Here is a 21999-nt window from a genome sequence, read left to right as displayed (position 1 = left end):
ATATAAATTATTATTTACATCAATTTATTATCGATAAAAGGTGAGGTAGGTGTGTATATAACACAAAAAAATGTATGGTTCATTGCATTTTTTGTCGATTTCACTAAATGAAATTTTGGCAACACTGTACACCCCTCCCTTGATTTGGAAATAATAATGGACGCGGACCGATTAGAATATTTTAAAAGCTCCTAGATTAAATTTGAATTGAATCGGAAGGTTATTAGTTATTTGAATAAACATCATATTTTCAGTTTTTTATATTTCTATATAATAATGTAATTTTTTTCTTAGTCTTGTTGTTTTATATCTAATTGAAAAGGTTATCCTTACGTAGTCAACACAAATAAAGTGTAATAACACATAAATTTGAAATGGAAGTAGTGGAAGAGACTTCTATAGTTAATTCTGCAGGAGAGGAAATGAAGTCAGCTCTTGAAATCGTGGAAACTCCTACAATATCATACGAAGTAGATGCATGTCAAAAATCAAATGGATTTGCCGAGTTGGAAAAGACCGTGCATGGTCCAAAAGAAAACCCAACTGAAAATTGTGTTGTTTCTGAAATTGACATTATAGTTGAAAAGAATCCCGATGAAGTTACGCCTGAAATCCAAAAACCCATCATTCCATTATCTGCAGGACAAGAAGCTTCAACACAGAGTACAGAAGTTAATGTTGCCAATAAGCAAACTGAACCTGAAAGTTATGTAGAACTCAGCAATATACCAACTACAGAGTTAGAGGAAGAAAAAATTGAAAAAGAATTAGAAGTTGAAGTTAATACTTCAGAAGTAATACACAATGACAATGTCACATTTGAGACAGAAATTGTGGTTGAGACTAATGATAATGATACAGATGTAAATGAAGTTACTGCTGAGGAATCAATACAGGACACTGCAACTAACATCTTGAGTGAACTAGGGCATAGCCTTGAATTGAGTGAAGCACTACGCTCTTCAGGTAACGCTGGAGATGGTGAAAATAATAATCATGCTACAAGGCAGGAAGTGTTTAATAAAGAAGAATTATTAGATATTTTAGAAGGTAAAGATGTTCAACAAACAATTAATGATGTTCAATATGATGTTGAATTAGATGGTTCTGGTGTTCAAAACTTAGAAGCTCATTTAGCTTTGCAGCAACTATCTAGATTAAAAAGAAAGAGAAGACATGTTAAACTAGCAACAAAAAAAACAGTGACTAAAAAAATTCAAAAGGAAGATAGTATAGTTAATTTGTTGGTAAAAGATTGGGAGGATGATGTACCCGTTGAAAGTGAACAGATTGAGAACTTTAAGCAGGAATGTGACAGTGTTTTGAATACATCAGAACAATTACTAGAGACACAAAAGACTTGTATAGATTCTTCGCTTAGTGAAGGTCAGACCCCTTTAAATAAAAGTGAAGGTGACAGTCAACCTCAAAGAAGGTTTAGTAGGGTAATAAAGAAAAAAGTTATATTTGATCCTGACAATCCTGATACATATACAAAAAGAAAGTCGGCTGTTAAAAATAAAGAGAAGCATCCTGAAAAACTAAAGGAAGAACCATTATCGAAAAAGAACACAACTGATGAAGCCCATAGGTCTAAATCCAGGTCTCCTGTCTTAAAATTACAATGGAAGAAACCATCGCCTAAAAATAGCACTAAGCAAAATAGGAGATTGACAGAGGTTGATAAATTGCTAATGGATGAAGGTGCAGTCAATATGATATATCAACTGACACCTGAAGCTCCTAAGGGTAAGAAAAATATGAAAACCAAAGCAGAATTTATAAAGAAAATACAGAGTTCTACACCAGAAAGCAAAGAAATGAAGTTTAGAGAGAGAAAAAAGGAGACTGGTAGATGTGATGAAGGAGAAGCTAAAAAAATTCTGGGAGGCAAACACAGGACATCATTGAATAGTTCTGTTAAATCACCATCTTGTGAAGATTTTGAAACACACAGTGCTGATGATTCTATAATTTACCGTCGTCATTCATCCAGTTCTTATTCCAGCACATGTATGAGTCCACGAAGGCTGAGTGATGTGGAAGGTGCCAATCAAATTGCTCAAAGCAAAATATTAGAAAATCAAAATCAAAATGACAATGAAAGTGTACAGGGTGCAGCACTTGGAGAAGTGTTTATGTCAGATGTTAAAAAATTGCCTAGTAGTGAAATTATTAACAAGGATGATTGTTTATCACTAAAAGAAAAATTAAATTCTAAATTATCACTTGCATTGAATAAGAGAAAACGTGAAAAGTCCAGAATAGAAAAATCAATGAAACAGGCTAAAGTAAATAAAATAGAAGAAAAAACAAAAATAAAAGACCATTTTGTCACATTAAAATTTTTATCACTTACTTTTGACCAAAGAGTCGCTGAGATATGCATCAAAAGATCAGGATCCAAATGTTGTATTGAGGTAAATATGCTTTATCTTTCATATTGTTATCCTTCATCCTTATATATTTCTTTAGGTGTATAAAGAGTTATTTTACACAAAATTTATTGTAAAATTATAATTACAGGTGCTAAATGATTTAGTAAAGGCTTTTTCATATGTGGACACAAGGAAAGATGTATCTGTTACATTGTTAACATCTGAATGTGGTACATTGTGCTCACAGTTAAACTTAATACCGTTGTTGGATGACAATTCAGAGAAGAGGACGGCTTCTGCATATGAGCTTGCTGAATCTATCAGGTTATTATTTAGTCTTTACATATATGTAATTCCTTAAGTATATTATGAAGATATCTGATTTCATTATTTAGCAAGTTCAGGGAACATTAGCATCATACTCAAATATAAATGTTTATATGATATGTCATTTGGACCCAGGACCATCAATAAAGTATGTGACTGTGTGTTGTTGATGTCAAGATCATCAATTAATTTTTTCAAGAAAAACTTTTGTTCCAATGTCAACCAACAGAACCAATGAATTCAGTATTCTGGTTATATACATAGTATTGCATGATTTTTAGAAAATATGTACTGGATATATAGATTTTTTAAATTTGATTTCTTATTCCTGTTTAAAGCACTTTGCATTGTAAGCTGAATTTAGTTTTATAGGGCATAAGATATGACAAGTATAAATATGATAAGGTGTAAATTATGTTTTCCAGGTTATTCTTGAGTACTGTGGTGCAGCACAGTAAACTGGTGTGTGCGGGGGTATGGGGTGCATGTTCCGGTGTAGCTCTTGCACTGTTAGCATTAAGTGATGTAGTGATTGCTTCAGAACGCGCCAAGTTTTCTCTTACTGACTCAAGAATAGTTGCAGCACCCCTTTCGCCTGGTGCCGCAGTGTTATCTACATCATGTCATTCATTATCACAGTCATTGGTTAGTTTAAACGAATAATAATAAAACAAGTTTTCAGTGTGGGATTTTATATTTGAAAAATTTTAATTTAATTTTTGTGTGTGTGGTAGAGAAATGATTGGAAATTGGTATTTCTAGGGAAAAATTTGATTTAATAGATTCTATAACTATAAAATACCTACAAACTAAGTGATCATAGAGCTCTAAATATTTGAAATTTTACAGTGATACAACATTGCCAATCCTTAAGAACAGATTTCTTATAATTCCCATGGGAATAAGATAAAAGTTTCCACATAGTAGATAAATAAATAGATAAATATATATATAAAAGATAAAAAAATTACCTGATCTATCATAAAATGTTTTATGTGTTTTGATGTTTGGTTACAGGTAAAGGATTTGGTTATATTTGAACGTCAACTGTCTGCCTCTGATGCCTTACATGGTGGCTTAGTGAGCCGCGTTCTATGGCCGGAGAGATTTCATATACAATTACGTAGTATCGTCAAAGATATTGCAAGTCAACCTCCAACGGTAAGTGAAATTAGTATTTATATATATTTATATTATAGTATTATATTTTATAAAAAATGTATATATTTTGCCTTATATATTTTATGACCTTATATATTAGTGCACTGCCAACAATCTTTCTCTGCATTACTTATGGTTGACTGGTAGATAACGCTGCAAGGTGTTAAGTCGCCATATATACACTTTAATTTTGTGCATTGAAGTTAAATAAATTAATAAATTAAAATCAGTAATTTTCGTATTCTGTAGATGTGTCATTTTTGATAGATTGGCAGTATGCTTTCCATCCTCTGCCACGATACAGTAATTCCGAAATATAATCATATGTAATACCACCATTATGCACACATATATGATTTTTTGGACATAAGCAAGACTGATACAAAGCATTAAGATCATAATTGACATTTCCGCAAAATTCACCTGTTTCGCACAGTGGCAGGAAAGAGCACTGGTAAACATGTACTCTATCGTTATCCTCTGTGTTAGATTTTAATCTCCAATAATTAGGGTAATGGCACCTGCAGTTAAATGTAATCTTTGGTGGTATTGGCTCAATATTTCTATGATGCATTTCTTCAAGCTCATCAGGGCTCATGCGGTCGTAAGACATTTCTACAACTAGCGGTGAGTTAGTTTCTGAACATTCGGGCCAGTCAGTGACAGGTTTACAGAACTGGAAAGGAATGATTATGTTTAGATATGTATAATATATAAATATAATACGTCCATAATTGTTGAAATCGCTCATATTCTACTATTCCTGTATGGTTAAATTTACCTGAAAGTAAGCCCTATTGTTGAGTTCTATAAGGGAGTTTGGTGATGCTATGGTGTCGCAGCGCATGCGCATCGCACAGCGACATAGTCGAACTAGGGCCGGCGCCTGCCAGTACCGCAGCAATAGCGTAGAGCAAGCTTGTCTCTCCTCGCAATCTGGTAGACTACGTTCGCTTTCCTGAGAATTAAGATTCTTTTATGACAATATTGAATAAATGCTTAACACAAACCTTCAAGATAAAGCATCGCAACATGTTTGTTATTTTTAGACAAATAATAATGAACAAGGTGATTTCAGGTATTTTTAAACATTAGTTATATAGGAAGTATTTAACAGTAAAATAGACGTGTGGTTAGTATGAATTGATTCATTAAATAATGGATCAAAAACATCGATGTGTGTTAAGTAAATGACTTGCGAAAATTAGTTCTTCTAACAATGATAAGTTCATTAAATTTCTTACCGAGCCATAATAATATAAAGTCGGCTCTTGGTCTTTACAACTTACTATATTTTTTTTAACGATTGCAATAAAATGGAAACTAAAGAACGAAAATTTGATTAATGTCCACATTATTAGTTGACTCTATGGACGACGATCATTTTACAATATTTGTGACTTGATTAATAGGTCGTAACCCACGACGATAAGACTAACCTCGTTATGAAATTGTTCTTTGTAAATTAATATTAGATTGCAAAATAGAAGCATACAACAGCGTCTTCACAGAATTCAAACCCTCAATTCTTGTACTATTTGTGTCTAGTGCATTCTTAGTTATACAGCTATTTCCCACGGCTAGAGTATGTTGATGTTAGACATGTTAAGTAAGTTGTGATGTCCTTAATGTTGTTCATGTATATAAGCCATGAACACCACTTATCATGAGAAAGGCAGTCAGCTGGTTTACCACTTCAATTGTTTCAAAATCAATCTAATTAATATATATTTTTTTCTTTTCTTGTAATATAAAAAACAACTATAGGATATTAATATTATAAAAATGTATCCGTTTTTGTGATTATTGTAATGATCTATCTATGAATGGTTAATTTTATTTATTTATTATTTACATTTTTTTCATAACATTTGACTACTATATGCTTAAGCATATTAATTTAATTTGATTTATAATGTGTGTTTCAGACTCTTTTGCTTAAGAAAAAGTTAATAAATTTGAGAAGTGATTCTGACACCACAGTCCTGTCGTGCTTGGAGAAGGAACGGGACCTGTTTTTTGAATATTGGACTTCTTCTGAGGGACAGGAATTGCTGAAAGGAGCACTTGCTACTACATAAAATATAAACTATTATCACGTGACATCACGTCTGATGATATAATCTTAATGGGTAAGATAAAGTTGATAAAACTCTTAATTTATGGCCGACATACTAAATTAATGTGAGGTACCGTCCACCGGAACGGTACCTCTTCTACGATGTATTGGAATTATATTTTTATCTTTCAAAAGTTTAAAATCTGTACCATGGTACTACTCTATTTATATTATGATAGTTTTATAATCATATGTTTATTACATGTTATTTTAATATCAATTATTTTTTGCAGTGACTCATAAATTATCATATTCACATAAGAATCGTTCAAGAATTATGAAAAATTACGAATCATCAAAAAATAGGAAACCTTTACAATAATTATCATGACTAGTTAGGATTCAGTTGGTGAATTTTATTTAGGATTACTCTTGGATCACGCAATTTACCCATCGTATTAAATTGCGATTAACTTTTTATTATGTGATTTATCAATGTTTATTATTTATAATGCCTCGTCACGAACTAGAATGTATGCGTAATTGGATCTTAAGATTTTGATGCATTTGAAATTTATAACAATTCTGTTATAAATTCCAAATTGATTACATTTATTATTCTGAGTTGACTCCTGTCTTACTTAATTATGTTTTTTTAATATTATAAACACAATATTTTGTTAGAATGGATGGATGTTTGGGATCATGCAAAATCTATGGGACGAATAAAATTTCATATACAGATAAATTATATTTTAGAATAACACATAGGTTACTGTTGACCCAAATCCACGCAGGCACCGCCGTTTAGTTTATAGCGAGGGCAACGCCGAAATTAGAATTAGTCATCAAAAATGTATGTTTCATAAACTTATATTAAATGTTAATGTGCATAATATAATAGTTATTACAAATTTGATATAATTATCTATATCAGGAATGTAATTTAAATAAGTATCTTTTATGAAGGTATTGTGAATATATTATTATGTGTTATACGAGACCAGAAAGAAATATTAAAAATGAGTGTTCGTTTATTGGAGTATTTCACAATATTTGTTTGTGACTAGCCTTTAATAATATTGGGTGTAACAAATTTAAAATTAAGAATATCATAAGATACAAATACATAAATATAATGTCAAAAATGGATTTTTCAGGAAATGTTAAATGGTAGTAGAATTTAGTTATATATCAGATTGTTATTATAGAAAAATTGTTTATCACTTTGTTTTAGATTTTTATGAGTTTATAATTTAGATTAATTGTGTTTTAGCCAAAGCTCTAAACTGAATATTTCCAAATCGTAAGTGGCTAATTGATAATTTCATTAATTATAATAACAAATATTGCCTATTTATAAGATTTTGTTTTTCAAATCGGCTTCAATCAAACTAATTGGATATGATACGGGAGTGAATCCTGTAGATTACATAAATAATTATATTGAAAATACAGTATTGGAAATATTGAATAACGTCCACGAATACTGTTTAACTGACATCCACCTGTTTGAAGTCGGTTAAAGATTAAGAGTCCATGTCCACTGAAGCGGCGTCTTGTGGAGCAGCTAGATATCTGTAAAGTAATCAAATTTTGAGCATATCATCCATAATATGTTACATGTCAGGTGGACATTGCTCTTATGGCTGTATTCTTAAAGTATTTGTTTAATAATTGAAACAATAATGACATCTAGTTTATAAAGGTCATTTACTGTTGAAATTTAATATAAAATGTACTGATATAGTAATGTGTTTAATATTGTGTTGGGATACAGCCAATATTACCAAATTCATTCCTTTCTCTATACACAATTGATAAACTGTAACTTTACATTTCATTCTAATGGATTTAAGGATTTATGTATTTAGTTATATCTTTATAAGTTACTTATATATAAGTATAGCAATAATTTATTTCATTTTGTTTCTTACTTAAAAATAAAGTGCCTTTAATGAAAGCACTAAGTCTTTGTTTTTATGCACTACTATTAATTAAGCCCCGGAAATCCGGTCAGTATACTAAAGTCCTCCTTCATTTACCTCTCTAAAGATCGACCATCTGAGTAAAAATTATACGTCTCATTTCTTCCTTAGAACTTTCTAACTCAACTGTTATTCGTCGTCCATTTTTCACTTGTTGTTAAGCCAAACTATGCAAAAGTGAGAACTGTAAATTCATTCTATCGTAGCATAAAATTTATTAGTTCTTAATAACAGTGGTATTAATGATATTCTTTAAGGTGTACCTATGCTCATTAATGCACACCAATAGCTCAACGGTCCCGGTGTTATAAAGACGACGCTTACAAGCACGCAGCAGACCTTGACCAATCATGTTTAGAAGAGGGCAAATTAAATCTTAGAAATTAGAAGGTCAATTGCTAAATGTTGAGAATTTAAAGCAATAAACAGTATCATCAGATAATTATTAAATTTATTTATAATTTCTCTAATATTATTTTTTCTATGCACCACTAATTAAAAAAAAGAATGTAAAGGATAACGTTTTCGTATAGCAATAATTGTTATACAAGTATATATTAATTCATAGACAATATTGGAGACTAATACCTATGGACGGTAGCTTATTGTACATGAGAAGTAAGAAATTCGTTACCTAATCTATATTAATAAAAGTTTAGCGGCTCGATTGTTACCGCTATTATTTATGCTTGTGTTCGTCTGGTACGGGCAGCGACAGGTGGAGAAAAATGAAATAACGAGTCCAGTGGTGGCTATGTACAAATGTATTTACAATACATAGTTGTATGGTTTAATTATAATATATAAAACATATATTAAACGTATGAAAACAGAAGCGATTAGGTCAATCTGACAGGCTCGTTGTTTTTCGTCTCACCACAGCGCTAGGCAACGCAGTTACCGCGCGATATCCGTAGATTCGCCATTTTTTTATTGCAATGAATAGGCTCCGAAACTACTCGATCGCTATTGATGATGAAACTTCATTTTTACCATTAGAATCCTGCATTATCCCCGATGAACTTAGGTATAGAATATTTTCAATAACATCCCTAATCTTATTGAAACTATTCTATACCTAAGATCATTGGGGATTTCAATTAAAACTTAATGTAACCCAACATTTAATTTAAATTTGCTAATAAGAATTGAACTGTACTTTAAAGTGTCAGTGCATAAGGAATTTGAGTGTGGAGAATTGGAATGTGAGACTCCTGTTCCTCAATCTACCCTCAGAATCGTATCTTACGTTCACTTAGTTTCAAGTTTTTTAGGCTTTAAGTTGTTTAAATGAATAAAATTATATATATACATCTTCAACGGGAACTTGTATAGTATCATTTAGCAAAGATTTTGGGCTAAACCGAAACAGTTCTAAATACAGTTTTGATTCGAAGAGGAACTTGGCTAAATTAAACTTTATAATTATTATTTAAGTTCGAGGACAACTTTTATTTATAAATAGGATCTAGTATAAAATGAAGTAGCTTCCGCTGACTGTTCGCTATCTTTTAAACTACTCAAAGGATTTTAATGTAGTTTTACAAGTAGATCATTCAGATCAGAGTCATTCAAAAGGAAGGTTTATATGTATAACACATATACACTCGAGCAAAGCCGAGGGGAGTAGCTATTAATAAGTAATTGAAAATGTTAATAATAAAACACTGACGTCATGTATAGTACATGTGTTTAATTAAAAATTATACTTTTTCTGCGACATTTGATATAATGGGCTTCGGTCTGGACTTGAATAAAATTTTCTTTTTGACGATCGCTCTCACTTTGTATTCGGTTTTCTCTGACGTATTTATTTTTTCAATAACCGCCATTGGTTGTTCTAGTTTCACTTCTTTCCCATTCAGGACGTGATGACCAAGAATAAGAACCGGGTGACGGTTTCGCCTATAGTAGTGCAAGTCGCCAACGACCGTCGGCTCATCCAAGGATTCCTTCTTTGTTTGTATCAGCCCCTGTAGCTCCACTATGGCCCATTCGGGTATACCTCCCTCCGACTCCTTTTTACTGAAACAAATTATCAAAACAAGTTATCATATAAAATTCTAGAAAAAACGATGTAGTCTTATATTATACAAATCACAGACATATGTATAAATTAGGCATAGGATAAACACTAGTAATTTTTTTCTATACTATATTGAGTTTATAACATACACACGAATTTAATATTATACCATGCTGTCCATAAGTAATCAGAGGGTATCAATCTAATGCTTTAAATTGGTAAGAAAAAATGGCAGATACCATGTAGGAATGACTCATCAATGATGTAGAAATAAAAAAAAAAAATATATCAAAATATTTATTACATTTTTCTGTGTGCGTTAACTTAGATCATTAATATTAATCAGATAACGCTTATAGTAAAAGAAAATTAATATCTCAGTACGATTGAAAATAATACAAAACTAAAGAAGTTATTTGCTGGGACATTTTTAACTTTATATTAATAAACAGAAGTATCACTAGTTCAATCTGGAAAGTGATATTAATCAAACAAAATATATGAAGAATATTGTGAATACAATAAAAGAATTTAAATGACGATTCAATGGCATCGTATTTCTATATTATACTATTGCAACTTTCCAGAATAATCGGTGGTTAAAAAGCTTTTTAACCAACGTATGACATACAAACACACAAATATTGTAGTTTTGAGACTATTGAACGATTTATTGTTCATAATTAATATCTCGAAACTACGAAATTCGAGTTACATAGTTTCACGTACGGCGACAAGACACAGTCTCGTACACTAGTTTTGTGATGGAAAGGTTAGTATCTAAATTTCTTGAAGAGCGGGTGCTTGTTCTGCAGCGCGGTGCGGCGGTGCTCGAGGTAGAGGCCGTCGTCGGCGCCCGCCAGCGAGGCGAGGCTGCCGGCGGAGCGCCGCGCGCCCCCCGCGCCGCCCACGCCGCCCTCGCGCTCCTCCTCGCACTCCGTCTCGGATGCCGCCAGCACCTGCACCACGACACGCTTATGTTATTGGAATTGTTAAAAAGAAAACGCTGACTATATTCGGTTGTGGTCCTTCGCTGCCCTTACGGTGCTCGTGGGTGAGCGTGGAGTAGAAAGATCTGATTGTATGTCTGATGGTAAACTAAAAAATGGTGTTTTCTATGTGTATTAAGTATGTATTTACGAAAAAAAATATCTATGTATTTGTATCAGTTATCCAGTACCCATAACACAAGCTTTACCTAGCTTAACTTGGGTCTAGATGGTGCTGTGTGAATTGTCCTGAGATTATTAAAAATATATTATTAAACAGTAATCGTTGCTTATATGTTATCACTACCGGTTTTTAGAGAGTAGTGAGGCACAAGATGGGGGCCTATGTACGGTGATTTCGACTAAAAGGGCATTATATGAACATTCCGAGAACGGTACGAGCGAGTTGTGACCATATAAATTACATATTAATAGAGTACGTAACTACGATTTATGAAGAACGAACGACGAGTGGTAACTCTAATATAATAAGGGTCATTTTACATTGCATTCACGGCGCCCGGTCGTTTCCGCATACCGTAACATGTTTAGTCGTTATATTTATCACTATGGAACAATGAAGTAAATGCTTACCTGTTGTAATAGCATGCCTTGCTCCTCCCGTGAGCCGTACAGTAGATCCGGCTCTTGGTCCATGCCTTTTAATTCTGTTATAACCTGCAAAAAATTAACATTAGAACACAAATTATGATTTCATAAAAACTAGGTAGCATTTATGTTATTTGTACCTTGTAACTATACCCTTGATTGACAAGGAACCTTTGCCTCTTTCTACTGTAAGCCATTTCTAAAGTGTCTTGTGATACTAGGGTATAGAAAAATGCATTATATTCTTCCGCCAAGGCACCTTTCTTTGCTCGTAATATACGACCTGAAAATGATTTACTGGTTAGTACTGTTTCTGGTAAGATATAGGTTGTTTCTGGTATTTTCGACTTCGTACTGGTGTTATTTTGATAAAATTGAACAAGTTTTTCTAAGTAAATAGGAAGACTAAAAATAATTTTAAATTTTGAATAACTATTACAGAAATTTCACTGTCACGTGATCCATGTAGTAGGAAAATTTAATTTTCTAATTCTTAGTACTTGGATTGTTCTTACTTATTGGATTTTCTTACCTAATCGTTGAGCTTCTTGCCGGCGAGAGCCACCGTGTGATGATATTTGTATCAATACATTCGCTTCTGGCAAATCAAAACTTGTATCAGCTACTTTACTGACAAATATAGTGTTTACTTTTGGGTTGAACTTAAAGTTTTGTAAGATCTGTATCCTTTCGCTCTGCGATGTAGGCCCGTAAATGTAGGGTTTATTCATCTTGACAGCGTAATGTCGTAGTGCGAAGACGTTGTCTGAAAACACGATTGTCTTGTCCCCGCGACGCTCGTGGTATCGTACGAGGAACTGACACGCCCTGAACTTTGATGGATTCATTACGTATAGTAACATTTTCTTGTTTATTCTGAAACAACAAAGCATTACTAATAATTTTACCTGCTAATAACCTAACTAACCTACTAATAATTACATGCATTTTGTTTTATAAAATAATAATTGTAATAAAAAAGATTTTATAGTACACATAGCACAATTTTATATCTAGGTATACTGTAATTAGAAAATTAAGTAAATTTCAATAAATTTAAATTTATTATTACCTTTAAAGAAATACATTTTTAATCTATGTTAAATGTTTTTGGATAATTGGGAAGCCTCAAAATAATAAAGAAATTAAAATTGTGGTTGATACTAACTTTTGTATAAGATATTCTCGATAGAATTCCGGTGTCATTGGGCACCAGACCTCGGCACATTGGACGCGAGCGATGTAACCGGCAGCCTGCAGCTCGAGCCAATTAGCTTCGTATAACTTCGGTCCGATCAGGAAGTTTAGGTCCGCGATCTTGTCATCCTCACGGAGAAGAGTTGCGGTTAAACCTGATGAACACATGTAATTCCAATACATTTTCGTGATTTAGTGCTTTCTTCCTAATTTACTCCTAGGCTCATGGTTCGAAACTGGGCGTTTCTCGAAAGCTTTGTATATTAATTTATAACTAGACTCTGTGGTGAAGGTAAAACCGATAAAAAATCTAATGAATACTGTAGTATTAATCAGGTTTTTATACGTAAGGTACAACTTTACCACCATCTCTCTGACGGTATGGTACGCTAGGGTAATAACTGTAGGAGTGGGGCCTGTTGGATTAAAATTAAATCTATACATAAAGTGCAAGCATATCAACTGTAGTGATCAACATTGACACATGACACATGACATTAACATTTTAAAACAATAAAATAAACATTACACACACTATATATTTGACACACAAAATTATATATACTCTGTTGTTAAATTGTTATGCCTGGTTCAAAGATAGTTTTGTATTTTTTATTATGGTCAAATTTCCAGCACTGGGCATACACTAATATTTATTAATTACAAAGTATTATAAAGGAGATTGGAGGTATACCTAGTTTGGCGTGGGAATGCACGATGGTGAGGACGCGGCGAAACATCTTAGCAGGGATCGTGTGCACCTCGTCAAGTACGACAAGTCCCCACTCCTGCGCCTGCAGCCACTTCATGGTTTGTTCCGCTTCCCACGAGCGCCGCTGGCCGTGCGTGATCATCGAGTATGTAGTGATTAGGATGCCCGCGCCCATCGGCTTGTCCTTTGCCTCCGACGTAAATCTGACGGATAACATTTGCAAACAATACAGAAATACACACACTTTGCAATGAAAGTGTTTTCCTTCCATAATAATACGTAAAGTTTATTTAACTAAAACGCAGCTTATGTTCTGACAATCCATACCACTATTTATCAATAATAATAATATTTTTAATAGGATACTCTTTATGATTTTTATTTTTATTTGGTCATGACATGGCATTCCATTAGGTACACTAAATATACTATTAAATCAAATATTTGTCAAGTTTACAGAACAACAATAGCAAATGTGGCCTTGATAACAATTGTGACACTTTCAGAATTCAACAAAGCGTTGTTACAATTTCGTTAATCCATCGTATCCATGACCATATTGCAAAAAAATTTTAATGTACTTTATTGGAGATATATAGTTATAGTTTGTTCATTTAGTATCTAGTAGTATATATATATATATATATATAACCAGAAATAAAGCTGTATTCTATTTACTGCATGCACCCCTCCAGATATTTATTTGTATTTCAATTAAACTTAACAATAGTTATATGTGTTTATGTTAGGATTGTACCTGCATATCATGCTGTCGTCGGCAGTGGACCAGCACTTGAACTGCTGCTTCCATTGCTCGACTGAAACTCCAGAGTTGCACAGAACGAGCGCGCGCTTACGGACCGTGCACACTGACGTCACGCCCACCAGCGACTTGCCCGCGCCGCACGGCAGTACTATAACTCCCGATCTGCGGGGTGTTTCCTTGAAATCAATTTCGATCAGTCGCATTGCAACACTACGCTAATCATGGAGAGTTCAATTACTTAAATGTGATAAATACTTTTTGAGCAAAATTATTAGTAGCGTATATTTTAGATAGTGGTTTGTGAATTCGGCATTAGACAAAGTTTTCGTAATGCATGATGTCCGTTTTGCATATTACGAGGGAATAACTTCAGTGATAATGACTTGTGCTAATTCACAGCAGAATTAAATTGAATAATTAGAGGGAAAAAAATATTTTTAGTCATTACAAACAGCATTTGTTAAAATTTAAAATAGTTCAAGTATCTTTATTATGTTTCAATGATACTAAATTTCCATTTTAAATGCGTTATTAATTTAGCTATATTTGTGGTACATGATAAATATCGATTTCAAACACAGGGAGGTCAATCAAACAAAGGCACCAACTGCAATACTAATATTTACCTAGCACGTCCATTGCCAAACATTTTTCTTAGACTCTTCTCCTGGTAAGGTCGCAACACTGCTGTTGGTTTTAGATCAATATTTATGTCAGGATTTATGGAATCATTACGGAAATCGTATTCAGCCAGTAGAGGATGTTCCAGTTCAATACATCTTTTTTGTATAACCTGTAAAATTATGACTTCTCTCAATAGAATCGAATTGCAATTTCAGCAGATCAAAAACTAGTAAATTAGTATTTTTGCATGTTCGTCTAAGTATTTATGTAAAAATCTCAATATAATTTCAATAGAAGTTTAATCAATTTTAATACGGTTCTCACTGATATATATATAGTGCAAATTTTCTCATAACATACTATGTTAATTTTATTTCAATCAGCACTAAGAATCTGTGAGCACATCTAGTGTAAAAATTAATATAGTATTATTCTACAAAATTTCAATATAATTGACTTTATAATAGTTAGTCTGTTTGGCTGTACCTCAATTTTATCTGGATCGACTTCAAATGCGACAGCAGTGTTGGCTGCAATATCTGTGGTCTCCTCGTCCTCATCATCTTTGTCAAGTTGTTGATAAAACTGACTGATGTCATCGGGAACACTACCATTCGCTGCTGGTTTTTCTTCACCTGCAATTAAAAATAGCAGAATTGTATATTAAAATGAAAATTTTAACATTATTAAAATTTAGATGTAAAATGAAAATCACACCACTATATTCAATTGAAATTTACTCTCCTATCGAAAACTCCAGCAATGAAAAAATAAACAAATTTTATAATGACCTAAAGTGAACATAAGGATTAGTTGTTAAAATTTTGCTAGAAGATATAATAAAAGGAAAGTATGGATCTAACAAATAGAACAATAGAGGGGAATGTGCAATTATGTATGTACAATATGCAATTATGTATATCAAAATACACTGTCAGTAATCACATATTTTGTAAAAAATAAAGTCTAGAAAGTCGATATGGATATCAAAAAATAAACAATTAAATTGACTTTATCAATAGTCAAAATCGGTTGCAAAAATACAAACTTCCTATCAGAGCACGAAATTATAAAAGGTTCTCTGAAAATTCAGACGTTAGTTGAATGACACTCAGGTCTTATGAGAAAAATAGACGTAAACAGAATTGTATAAATCCAGAGTTGGAGAACATTGCGGATATGCAAATAGGCTAGGATATGGCTGGGCGACAAAGATATAACAGGAAAATAATGGATGCCACATTCTAAATAGACAAAATTATTTTGGATGACATGGAGGGTAGGAGTAGTCTAGATGATGATTACGTCATCAACACGAATGGGTTGCCATTCGTGTAAAAAGTAAATAACTGCCGATCACATTGTATTTGTAAAAAAGACAATACATTAATGGAAAAATGTTTACATAAACATGGGGGTAGGGGGTAAGCTTTGCTTACTTTTTTTGTAATAAATCTGCTTACGTAATACTTGAACGCCCCTTGAGTTTTAGAAATTTATTTTAATTTCCATATGTTAATTAATATTGATATAATCCATCAGTACAATTTTACAAATCCATTCTGAAATACAGTTGAATATATTACAGTGGACACAGTGTGCCACAGTCTCGTGTCATTTCAAAAGTCTATAAATAATGCTAAAGTCATATAAATAAGAATATTATGAGATTACCAGGTCTCGCTGCACCGGTAGCATCTGCAGGTTTGTTGGGGAGTGCGGAAGTTAGAAGATCCTCTTCTCCATCGCGCCGTAACCTGCACTCCTGGATCACTGGATCGCGCAGCAACTTTTGTAATACTTCGACATGTTTACTTTCCACTAGATATCTGCAAAGGAAAAACTTTTAGGAACAAACAACAATTTATTTACTAATTGCTATAATTTTTTCATAAAATACAACTTATCTTTTGTTTACCAGAAAGGATATTGTTTGATGGTAACAATGCCACTAACAAGTAAGGCAATATTTGTCAACAAATATAAGTAATTAAACTTCATGTCCCTGACCTATCTCCATACAAGACATGCTGCTATGAAAATTTTCTACAATGACTTGATAAAATTTTGTCCATAGGATAAAGCAACGAATATGAATGTTGTACACCAGTAACATGTTGTTTAAAAAATTTTTTTTAATATTTATATAGAAGGCATAAATAAAATTATCTATTACCTGTTATGTTTGAGAACAAGTTTGACCTTGCCATATGACAGTGTGCAGAGTTGAATAAATTCTACAATGCCAGCAGGTACAGCACATTTGCTTAATCTCTGGAGATACTCTATTATGTCTGTTGTTTGCAAACCAACAGACACGGCTGCATATAAACTGTATGCTGTCAGTTTATATTCATGAATGTGTTGTGGCCTGAAATTATGATGTGTAATCAGTATTCAAATTGTACTTGCAACTTGATAAACAAATATTGTTCACATAAACAGAAAAAGCAAATGATGTTCATTTAACAGTTTGTTAAAAATAATTAAAATCTTCAACCACACCGTCTTTTTTGGTTAAAAAAGTTATAGAAACATTGATAAGTTATAAATGATATAGGTACCTGCATACTGGCTCTGCTATAGCAATTAAAAAATCATGTGCATGTTTGTAGACTGGCGAGAATGCTTCCAAAAATATGTGACCATTTGGCGCTACCCACAAAGGTCGACTTGAATTATCTGGCTTTAATGACATTTGACTCCTATTGGAAAATATGACATAAATATTATTATATCTACAACACTTAATTTTTCTAATTACAGTGGACCCCAGTTATCCGGCCTTGTAATCGGACATAGTCTATTATTTATTATTGAATATTTTTTTGACAAGCTTCGCTGAACAAGTATGAACAAGTTTGCTGTTTTGATTATGTTTGCTTATTTTGAATTTGACTACTTACATATGATGAAGATAGCAGTGCAGTATAAGAGCATGTATTCATTGTGTATTATATATCAGCTCAGAAGGGAAAGTACAAAACTTTTGTCAATGGACAATTATAGAAAAATGTGATATTTTAGACCGCCTAAATCGTAACAAATCTTTTAGTGGTTGACATACATAATGAAATATGATTTATGCTTTAAAGTGCATATACATACATACATATATAACATAGAATCTTATCACTGGACCTATAATTAATAATAATTATAGGTTATTAATATTAATAACCTATAATTTGACAGATTACAAGATACTCTTTTGTAAAAAATTCTGGACTATAGGGTACCCTTAGGCAGCACTCTATAATCCGACAAATTAGATGGTCCGACACTGCCCTGCAAAACATTTGTTGGATAACTGGGGGTCCACTGTATATAGAATCTTATCACTGGATCTTTAATTTGTCGGATTACAAGGTACTGTTTTGTAAAAATTCCAGACTATAGGGGACCCCTTAGGCAGTACTCAATAATCCAACAAATTCGATGGTCCAACACAGCCCTGTAAAATGTTTGTTTTATAACCGGGAATCCACAGTATACATACAAATAGCTACTATAAAAGTTGAAGCATCTTGCTAAGTTTTAGTTTGAATGCAGTTGCATGATGGCACAAACTGATGTCCAGAGTTAACAGTGTATACTGTACATATCAGATATAGCTTAATAAGCTATAGTTTAATTATAGCTATAGATAAAAACTCTATATGTATAATACAGTTTTTACTAATAGCTTATTACTATTTGCATGAGATATCTCTTTTAAGAAAACCACTCTTGATATTTCATTAAATGTTGTAATTTCGACATCATAGATCTTAAATAGAGTAATAAATTTCTGTAATATTATTGCAAAAAATTATCTAATTACATTACATAATTTTTTCACAAATTATGTTTGTCTTTTATTTAGTTGTTTAGACTAGGATGTTGCATTAAATTGAAAATTACTCAATTTAAATGGTACATCCAAATTGTGATTAAAATATACCTGTAATCTTTAGCACCAAATTCATCTTCAGGTACTTGATCATTTTTCTCAGCATCCTGCATTGCAGCTCCAGGAACACCATCATTCTCTGTAGCATTGTCTTCATCTACCAAGTCTATAGTCATATTATCTTCTTCAATTTTCTTCTTTTTACCTATAATTTTTAATTTAACAGATATACTGTTTATACAGATAGAATTCCAAACAACCAAATATGTTGTACACAAATAACATTTTAACAATCATACAATATTATTTTATATATAATTTGAGATATTTATCAAATAAAAGTGATTTACTTACCTGATCTGTCATTGCTGGTTTTTGAATCATATTTCTTCACTTTTTTTGGTGGACCCATTTTTGTTACATTGAAAACTACAAACGAATAGACATTATTTATGTGTAAAAAGGTTTAACAGGTTTGAGTGACTTGGGTATACTATTGTAACAACTATTAGCACAATCTTGGCTGTAGACTTGAATACTTTCTTAAGTATTATTAACTTATCATAGAAATGTATATAATTCAAGGATATAAAAACTGTGCATTTTTAAAAGAATAAATTACTTACCTTAGTAGTTGTACAGAACACAGTACAATAAATATAAAATAATGTTGTTTATCATTTATCACACAATTCACTCAATATAGGGCATATTAACAGAATGTCAGTGTCAATTGACTCTGTCATCTTGACATTAGATAGATCAGTAAGGTATAAATATTATCGACTGTTTTCAACATATCGATTTATTAACAAATTATTATCTTATTAAAATAAAAAGAATCTTTTTACTACGTTTAAAAACAAATTAGTCTAAATCTTGACAGCTAACATCACATGTGATGTTATGTTGGTTGTCAAGAGTTAAGAGCGAATACCGCTACACAATTCTATAGATATTTTGTTGTTTAATATTAATGTACTTAGTATTTAATTTTATATGATTTCTAAAAATAACGTTGAAGGAAAAAAGTGTCTGATATTGTTTAAATGAAAACATGGTTCTTATTGGATCACTGGTATACATTTTTTTTTTAATTTGCTCCAACAAATAATTCAATGAACATTTGTTTTTTTTTGAGGACGGCCCATCCAATGTTAACCGGTTACCGTACGTGACAACAAGGGAATCACGTACGCGTTGTCGTTGTACACGTGTTGTTTAAATTAGTACTAGCTGTTCCCGCGACTTCGTCCGCGTGGAATTTAACTTTATTTTTCTAAAATAAAAGTAGCCTAAGTTACTCCTTATTACATCAGCTACCTGTCAAAAAAAGTCCCGTCAAAATCAGTCCAACCATTTCAGAGATTAGCCGGAACAAACAGACAGACACAAAAATTGCATTGCATATGCATGTAGTAAAAAAGGTTATTTCAATATTAAAAATAAACACTCCAATTTTATTTATATGTATGGATAACTTTCTTGAAAAAGTAAGAAAAGCTAAGATAAGTCTTATTTCACCAATTCATGAAATTATAGTGATCTATGACCGCTACAGTCATGTTGTTTTTTTGTACATCACTGGGATTTTTCATTGCCTTAACGTGCTGAAAAATCTCTGCAACGCCAAAAAAAATTATTATGCGTCTATGCCCTTGCTTTTTTATGCTAATAAGACTTGAGGTCTAATTATGTAATAATGTAATGAACGATTCATAATTATGACCGACTAGAATCGATGCATTTGCGCTTTTCTATAAATTCAACATCGATGCACATTGACATCCCTAATTTATAGACAAAGATGTTGGTTTCATTTCATGTATAGTTTTGTCATAATTTGTATTAATTATGTAGTAATTTTATACTCCAACTAAAGTACAGTGTATAGTAATAATGATACAATGTGTTATATAGTGTTCGCTCTATACCTTTCTGTTGTAATAATTTGAAAAGCCCGCCATTTAGATTGATGAAAATAACCTATACGGAATTATTGACAATTTACAACATTTCTCCATGTTTTCATCGCTATTGCAAAATTTTTATTAGAAGCTAGTCTTTCTGATTTTCGAGTTTTATTTATGTTAGGAAGCATATATAGTAGTACAATAAAAAAAAGTACATACCAGTTTAAATAAATTCGCATTATCTTGTTCGGTTGAAAACTTAGAAACGAAGTTTTATTGTAGTATTATCACACTGAATATTATGGGTATATTTTTAACAAGTAACGCAATATTAAATGATCGATTTTTTTTGTAATGTTTTGAAAGTTACGATGTTTATGTTTATTGGATTAAAGTGTTAACAACTCAGTGTTATATTCGAGCTACCTAGGATTTTATAAAGGGCTTAAAATGGGGATAATTAGTTAAATATTGCAATTGATTTAAATTATACCTATTTCTATTTCTGGCACTTATTTATTTACATAAGAACGATATCACACACTGTATCAGAATAAGATATGAACGAATTTAGAAGTTGCCATTTTGGCTTTTTTTGGCTTTTCTGTATAAATAATATTTTTGTTTTATCGTAATATCTGTACATAGTCGAGTCGAACAAGATTGTCAAGCTTTAAATATTTTATCAAACAGTATAAAGATCTCGTATATTAGATCAATTTAGCGTCATCGAGGAGTATCTCAATGTAACTTTAAAACGAAATTTAAATTTGGTCAAATTCCAGAGTTCGTAATATCGTAAAAACTTGTACAAGTATGAAAATGTCCTCGTACTTCGTACGAAAGATTACCTATCAGTAGGTATCCTCTTATCGTTGTCATCCTGCCACATTATGATATGGCAACACTGTCCAAAATGTGCGATTTCGTTGTCGTGATATTTGAAACTAATAGTTTACAACTTTTTTGTATGTGGTATCTATTTAACATCAGACGGGCCAGGTGGTTTATCATTCCATTTGTTATTAGTAGTAACTTTTGTCGAAGTGGATCATGACTACAAGGAAGATGGTGGTGATGACGATGTCATTATCACAAACGTCACCAGCATGATTATTTACATTATCACCACCGATATCATACGCGACACTTTAGCAAAAATCAAATTAATACAAGATGCGGTTGATTAGAAGTTCGCTGCCACAAGTTTATTTGGGCTAACAGTGGCAATGATATGTTTGTTATAACGAACTTTTATGTTTATAGCCCATGCTCATAATGTCATACAAGGCCTGGAATTGATGTTAAGGAAACATTAATAAACTAGTAATATTATTATTTATTATTTGTTATGAACG

General features: G+C 32.1%; 4 protein-coding genes across 8 annotated transcripts; 1 reads left to right on the top strand and 3 right to left on the bottom strand.

Annotated features, from left to right (window-relative positions):
* Positions 1 to 156: 156 nt before the first annotated feature.
* On the top strand, positions 157 to 6646 carry LOC131848306 (uncharacterized). The gene is made up of 6 exons (XM_059198118.1): positions 157 to 2420; positions 2527 to 2702; positions 3131 to 3350; positions 3723 to 3866; positions 5795 to 5998; positions 6219 to 6646. Exons 1-5 carry the CDS (start codon positions 375 to 377, stop codon positions 5945 to 5947), a joined length of 2739 nt encoding a protein of 912 aa, XP_059054101.1. The 5' UTR covers positions 157 to 374; the 3' UTR covers positions 5948 to 5998; positions 6219 to 6646.
* LOC131848309 (uncharacterized) lies at positions 3876 to 5774 on the bottom strand. Its single transcript, XM_059198125.1, has 3 exons — positions 5111 to 5774; positions 4648 to 4824; positions 3876 to 4542 (listed from the first exon to the last, which is right to left on the bottom strand). Exons 1-3 carry the CDS (start codon positions 5219 to 5221, stop codon positions 4093 to 4095), a joined length of 738 nt encoding a protein of 245 aa, XP_059054108.1. The 5' UTR covers positions 5222 to 5774; the 3' UTR covers positions 3876 to 4092.
* A 2970-nt stretch (positions 6647 to 9616) lies between the features above and the next one.
* Positions 9617 to 10367, bottom strand: LOC131848081 (chromosome transmission fidelity protein 8 homolog). Its single transcript, XM_059197836.1, has 2 exons — positions 10339 to 10367; positions 9617 to 9938 (listed from the first exon to the last, which is right to left on the bottom strand). The coding sequence occupies exons 1-2, from the start codon at positions 10365 to 10367 to the stop codon at positions 9617 to 9619; spliced, it is 351 nt and encodes a 116-aa protein (XP_059053819.1).
* LOC131848308 (general transcription and DNA repair factor IIH helicase subunit XPB) lies at positions 9846 to 21202 on the bottom strand. 5 transcript variants are annotated; one of them, XM_059198120.1, is made up of 16 exons: positions 19355 to 19557; positions 19083 to 19157; positions 18780 to 18933; positions 17401 to 17541; positions 17013 to 17207; positions 16511 to 16665; positions 15323 to 15471; positions 14839 to 15005; positions 14204 to 14374; positions 13429 to 13649; positions 12706 to 12889; positions 12070 to 12413; positions 11678 to 11820; positions 11523 to 11606; positions 10669 to 10898; positions 9846 to 9938 (listed from the first exon to the last, which is right to left on the bottom strand). In XM_059198120.1, exons 2-15 carry the CDS (start codon positions 19138 to 19140, stop codon positions 10713 to 10715), a joined length of 2352 nt encoding a protein of 783 aa, XP_059054103.1. In that variant the 5' UTR covers positions 19141 to 19157; positions 19355 to 19557; the 3' UTR covers positions 9846 to 9938; positions 10669 to 10712. The 5 variants fall into 5 exon arrangements, with proteins under 5 accessions (XP_059054103.1, XP_059054105.1, XP_059054107.1 ...); XM_059198122.1 differs by having other exon boundaries at positions 9848 to 9938; positions 10692 to 10898; XM_059198124.1 differs by lacking the exons at positions 9846 to 9938; positions 19355 to 19557 and adding an exon at positions 21135 to 21202 and having other exon boundaries at positions 9960 to 10898.
* Between the last annotated feature and the right edge of the window lie 797 nt (positions 21203 to 21999).

The sequence above is a fragment of the Achroia grisella genome, unplaced genomic scaffold, assembly GCF_030625045.1.
Source record: "Achroia grisella isolate CSIRO2021 unplaced genomic scaffold, CSIRO_AGI_Agris_v1 utg546, whole genome shotgun sequence".
In the NCBI taxonomy this organism is placed as follows: domain Eukaryota; kingdom Metazoa; phylum Arthropoda; class Insecta; order Lepidoptera; family Pyralidae; genus Achroia; species Achroia grisella.
Note: the sequence above shows the minus strand (reverse complement) of the source record. Positions and strands in the feature narration are given on the sequence as shown.

What these genes read in the sequence shown, in the direction of transcription:
- LOC131848306 (XM_059198118.1), top strand. Translation starts at nt 375, where the DNA reads ATGGAAGTAGTGGAAGAGACTTCTATAGTTAATTCTGCAGGAGAGGAA. An exon ending in ATTCATTATCACAGTCATTG is followed by an intron (nt 3,351 to 3,722) that starts GTTAGTTTAAAC and finishes GTTTGGTTACAG; the next exon opens with GTAAAGGATTTGGTTATATT. An exon ending in TTGCAAGTCAACCTCCAACG is followed by an intron (nt 3,867 to 5,794) that starts GTAAGTGAAATT and finishes TGTGTGTTTCAG; the next exon opens with ACTCTTTTGCTTAAGAAAAA.
- LOC131848309 (XM_059198125.1), bottom strand. Translation starts at nt 5,221, where the DNA reads ATGTGGACATTAATCAAATTTTCGTTCTTTAGTTTCCATTTTATTGCA. An exon ending in CTTTATATTATTATGGCTCG is followed by an intron (nt 4,825 to 5,110) that starts GTAAGAAATTTA and finishes CTTAATTCTCAG; the next exon opens with GAAAGCGAACGTAGTCTACC. An exon ending in ACAATAGGGCTTACTTTCAG is followed by an intron (nt 4,543 to 4,647) that starts GTAAATTTAACC and finishes ATTCCTTTCCAG; the next exon opens with TTCTGTAAACCTGTCACTGA.
- LOC131848081 (XM_059197836.1), bottom strand. Translation starts at nt 10,367, where the DNA reads ATGTCCCAGCAAATAACTTCTTTAGTTTT. An exon ending in CAAATAACTTCTTTAGTTTT is followed by an intron (nt 9,939 to 10,338) that starts GTATTATTTTCA and finishes AATTTGTTTCAG; the next exon opens with TAAAAAGGAGTCGGAGGGAG.
- LOC131848308 (XM_059198124.1), bottom strand. Translation starts at nt 19,140, where the DNA reads ATGGGTCCACCAAAAAAAGTGAAGAAATATGATTCAAAAACCAGCAAT. An exon ending in ATAGCAGAGCCAGTATGCAG is followed by an intron (nt 17,208 to 17,400) that starts GTACCTATATCA and finishes TCATAATTTCAG; the next exon opens with GCCACAACACATTCATGAAT. An exon ending in TCGATCCAGATAAAATTGAG is followed by an intron (nt 15,006 to 15,322) that starts GTACAGCCAAAC and finishes ATAATTTTACAG; the next exon opens with GTTATACAAAAAAGATGTAT.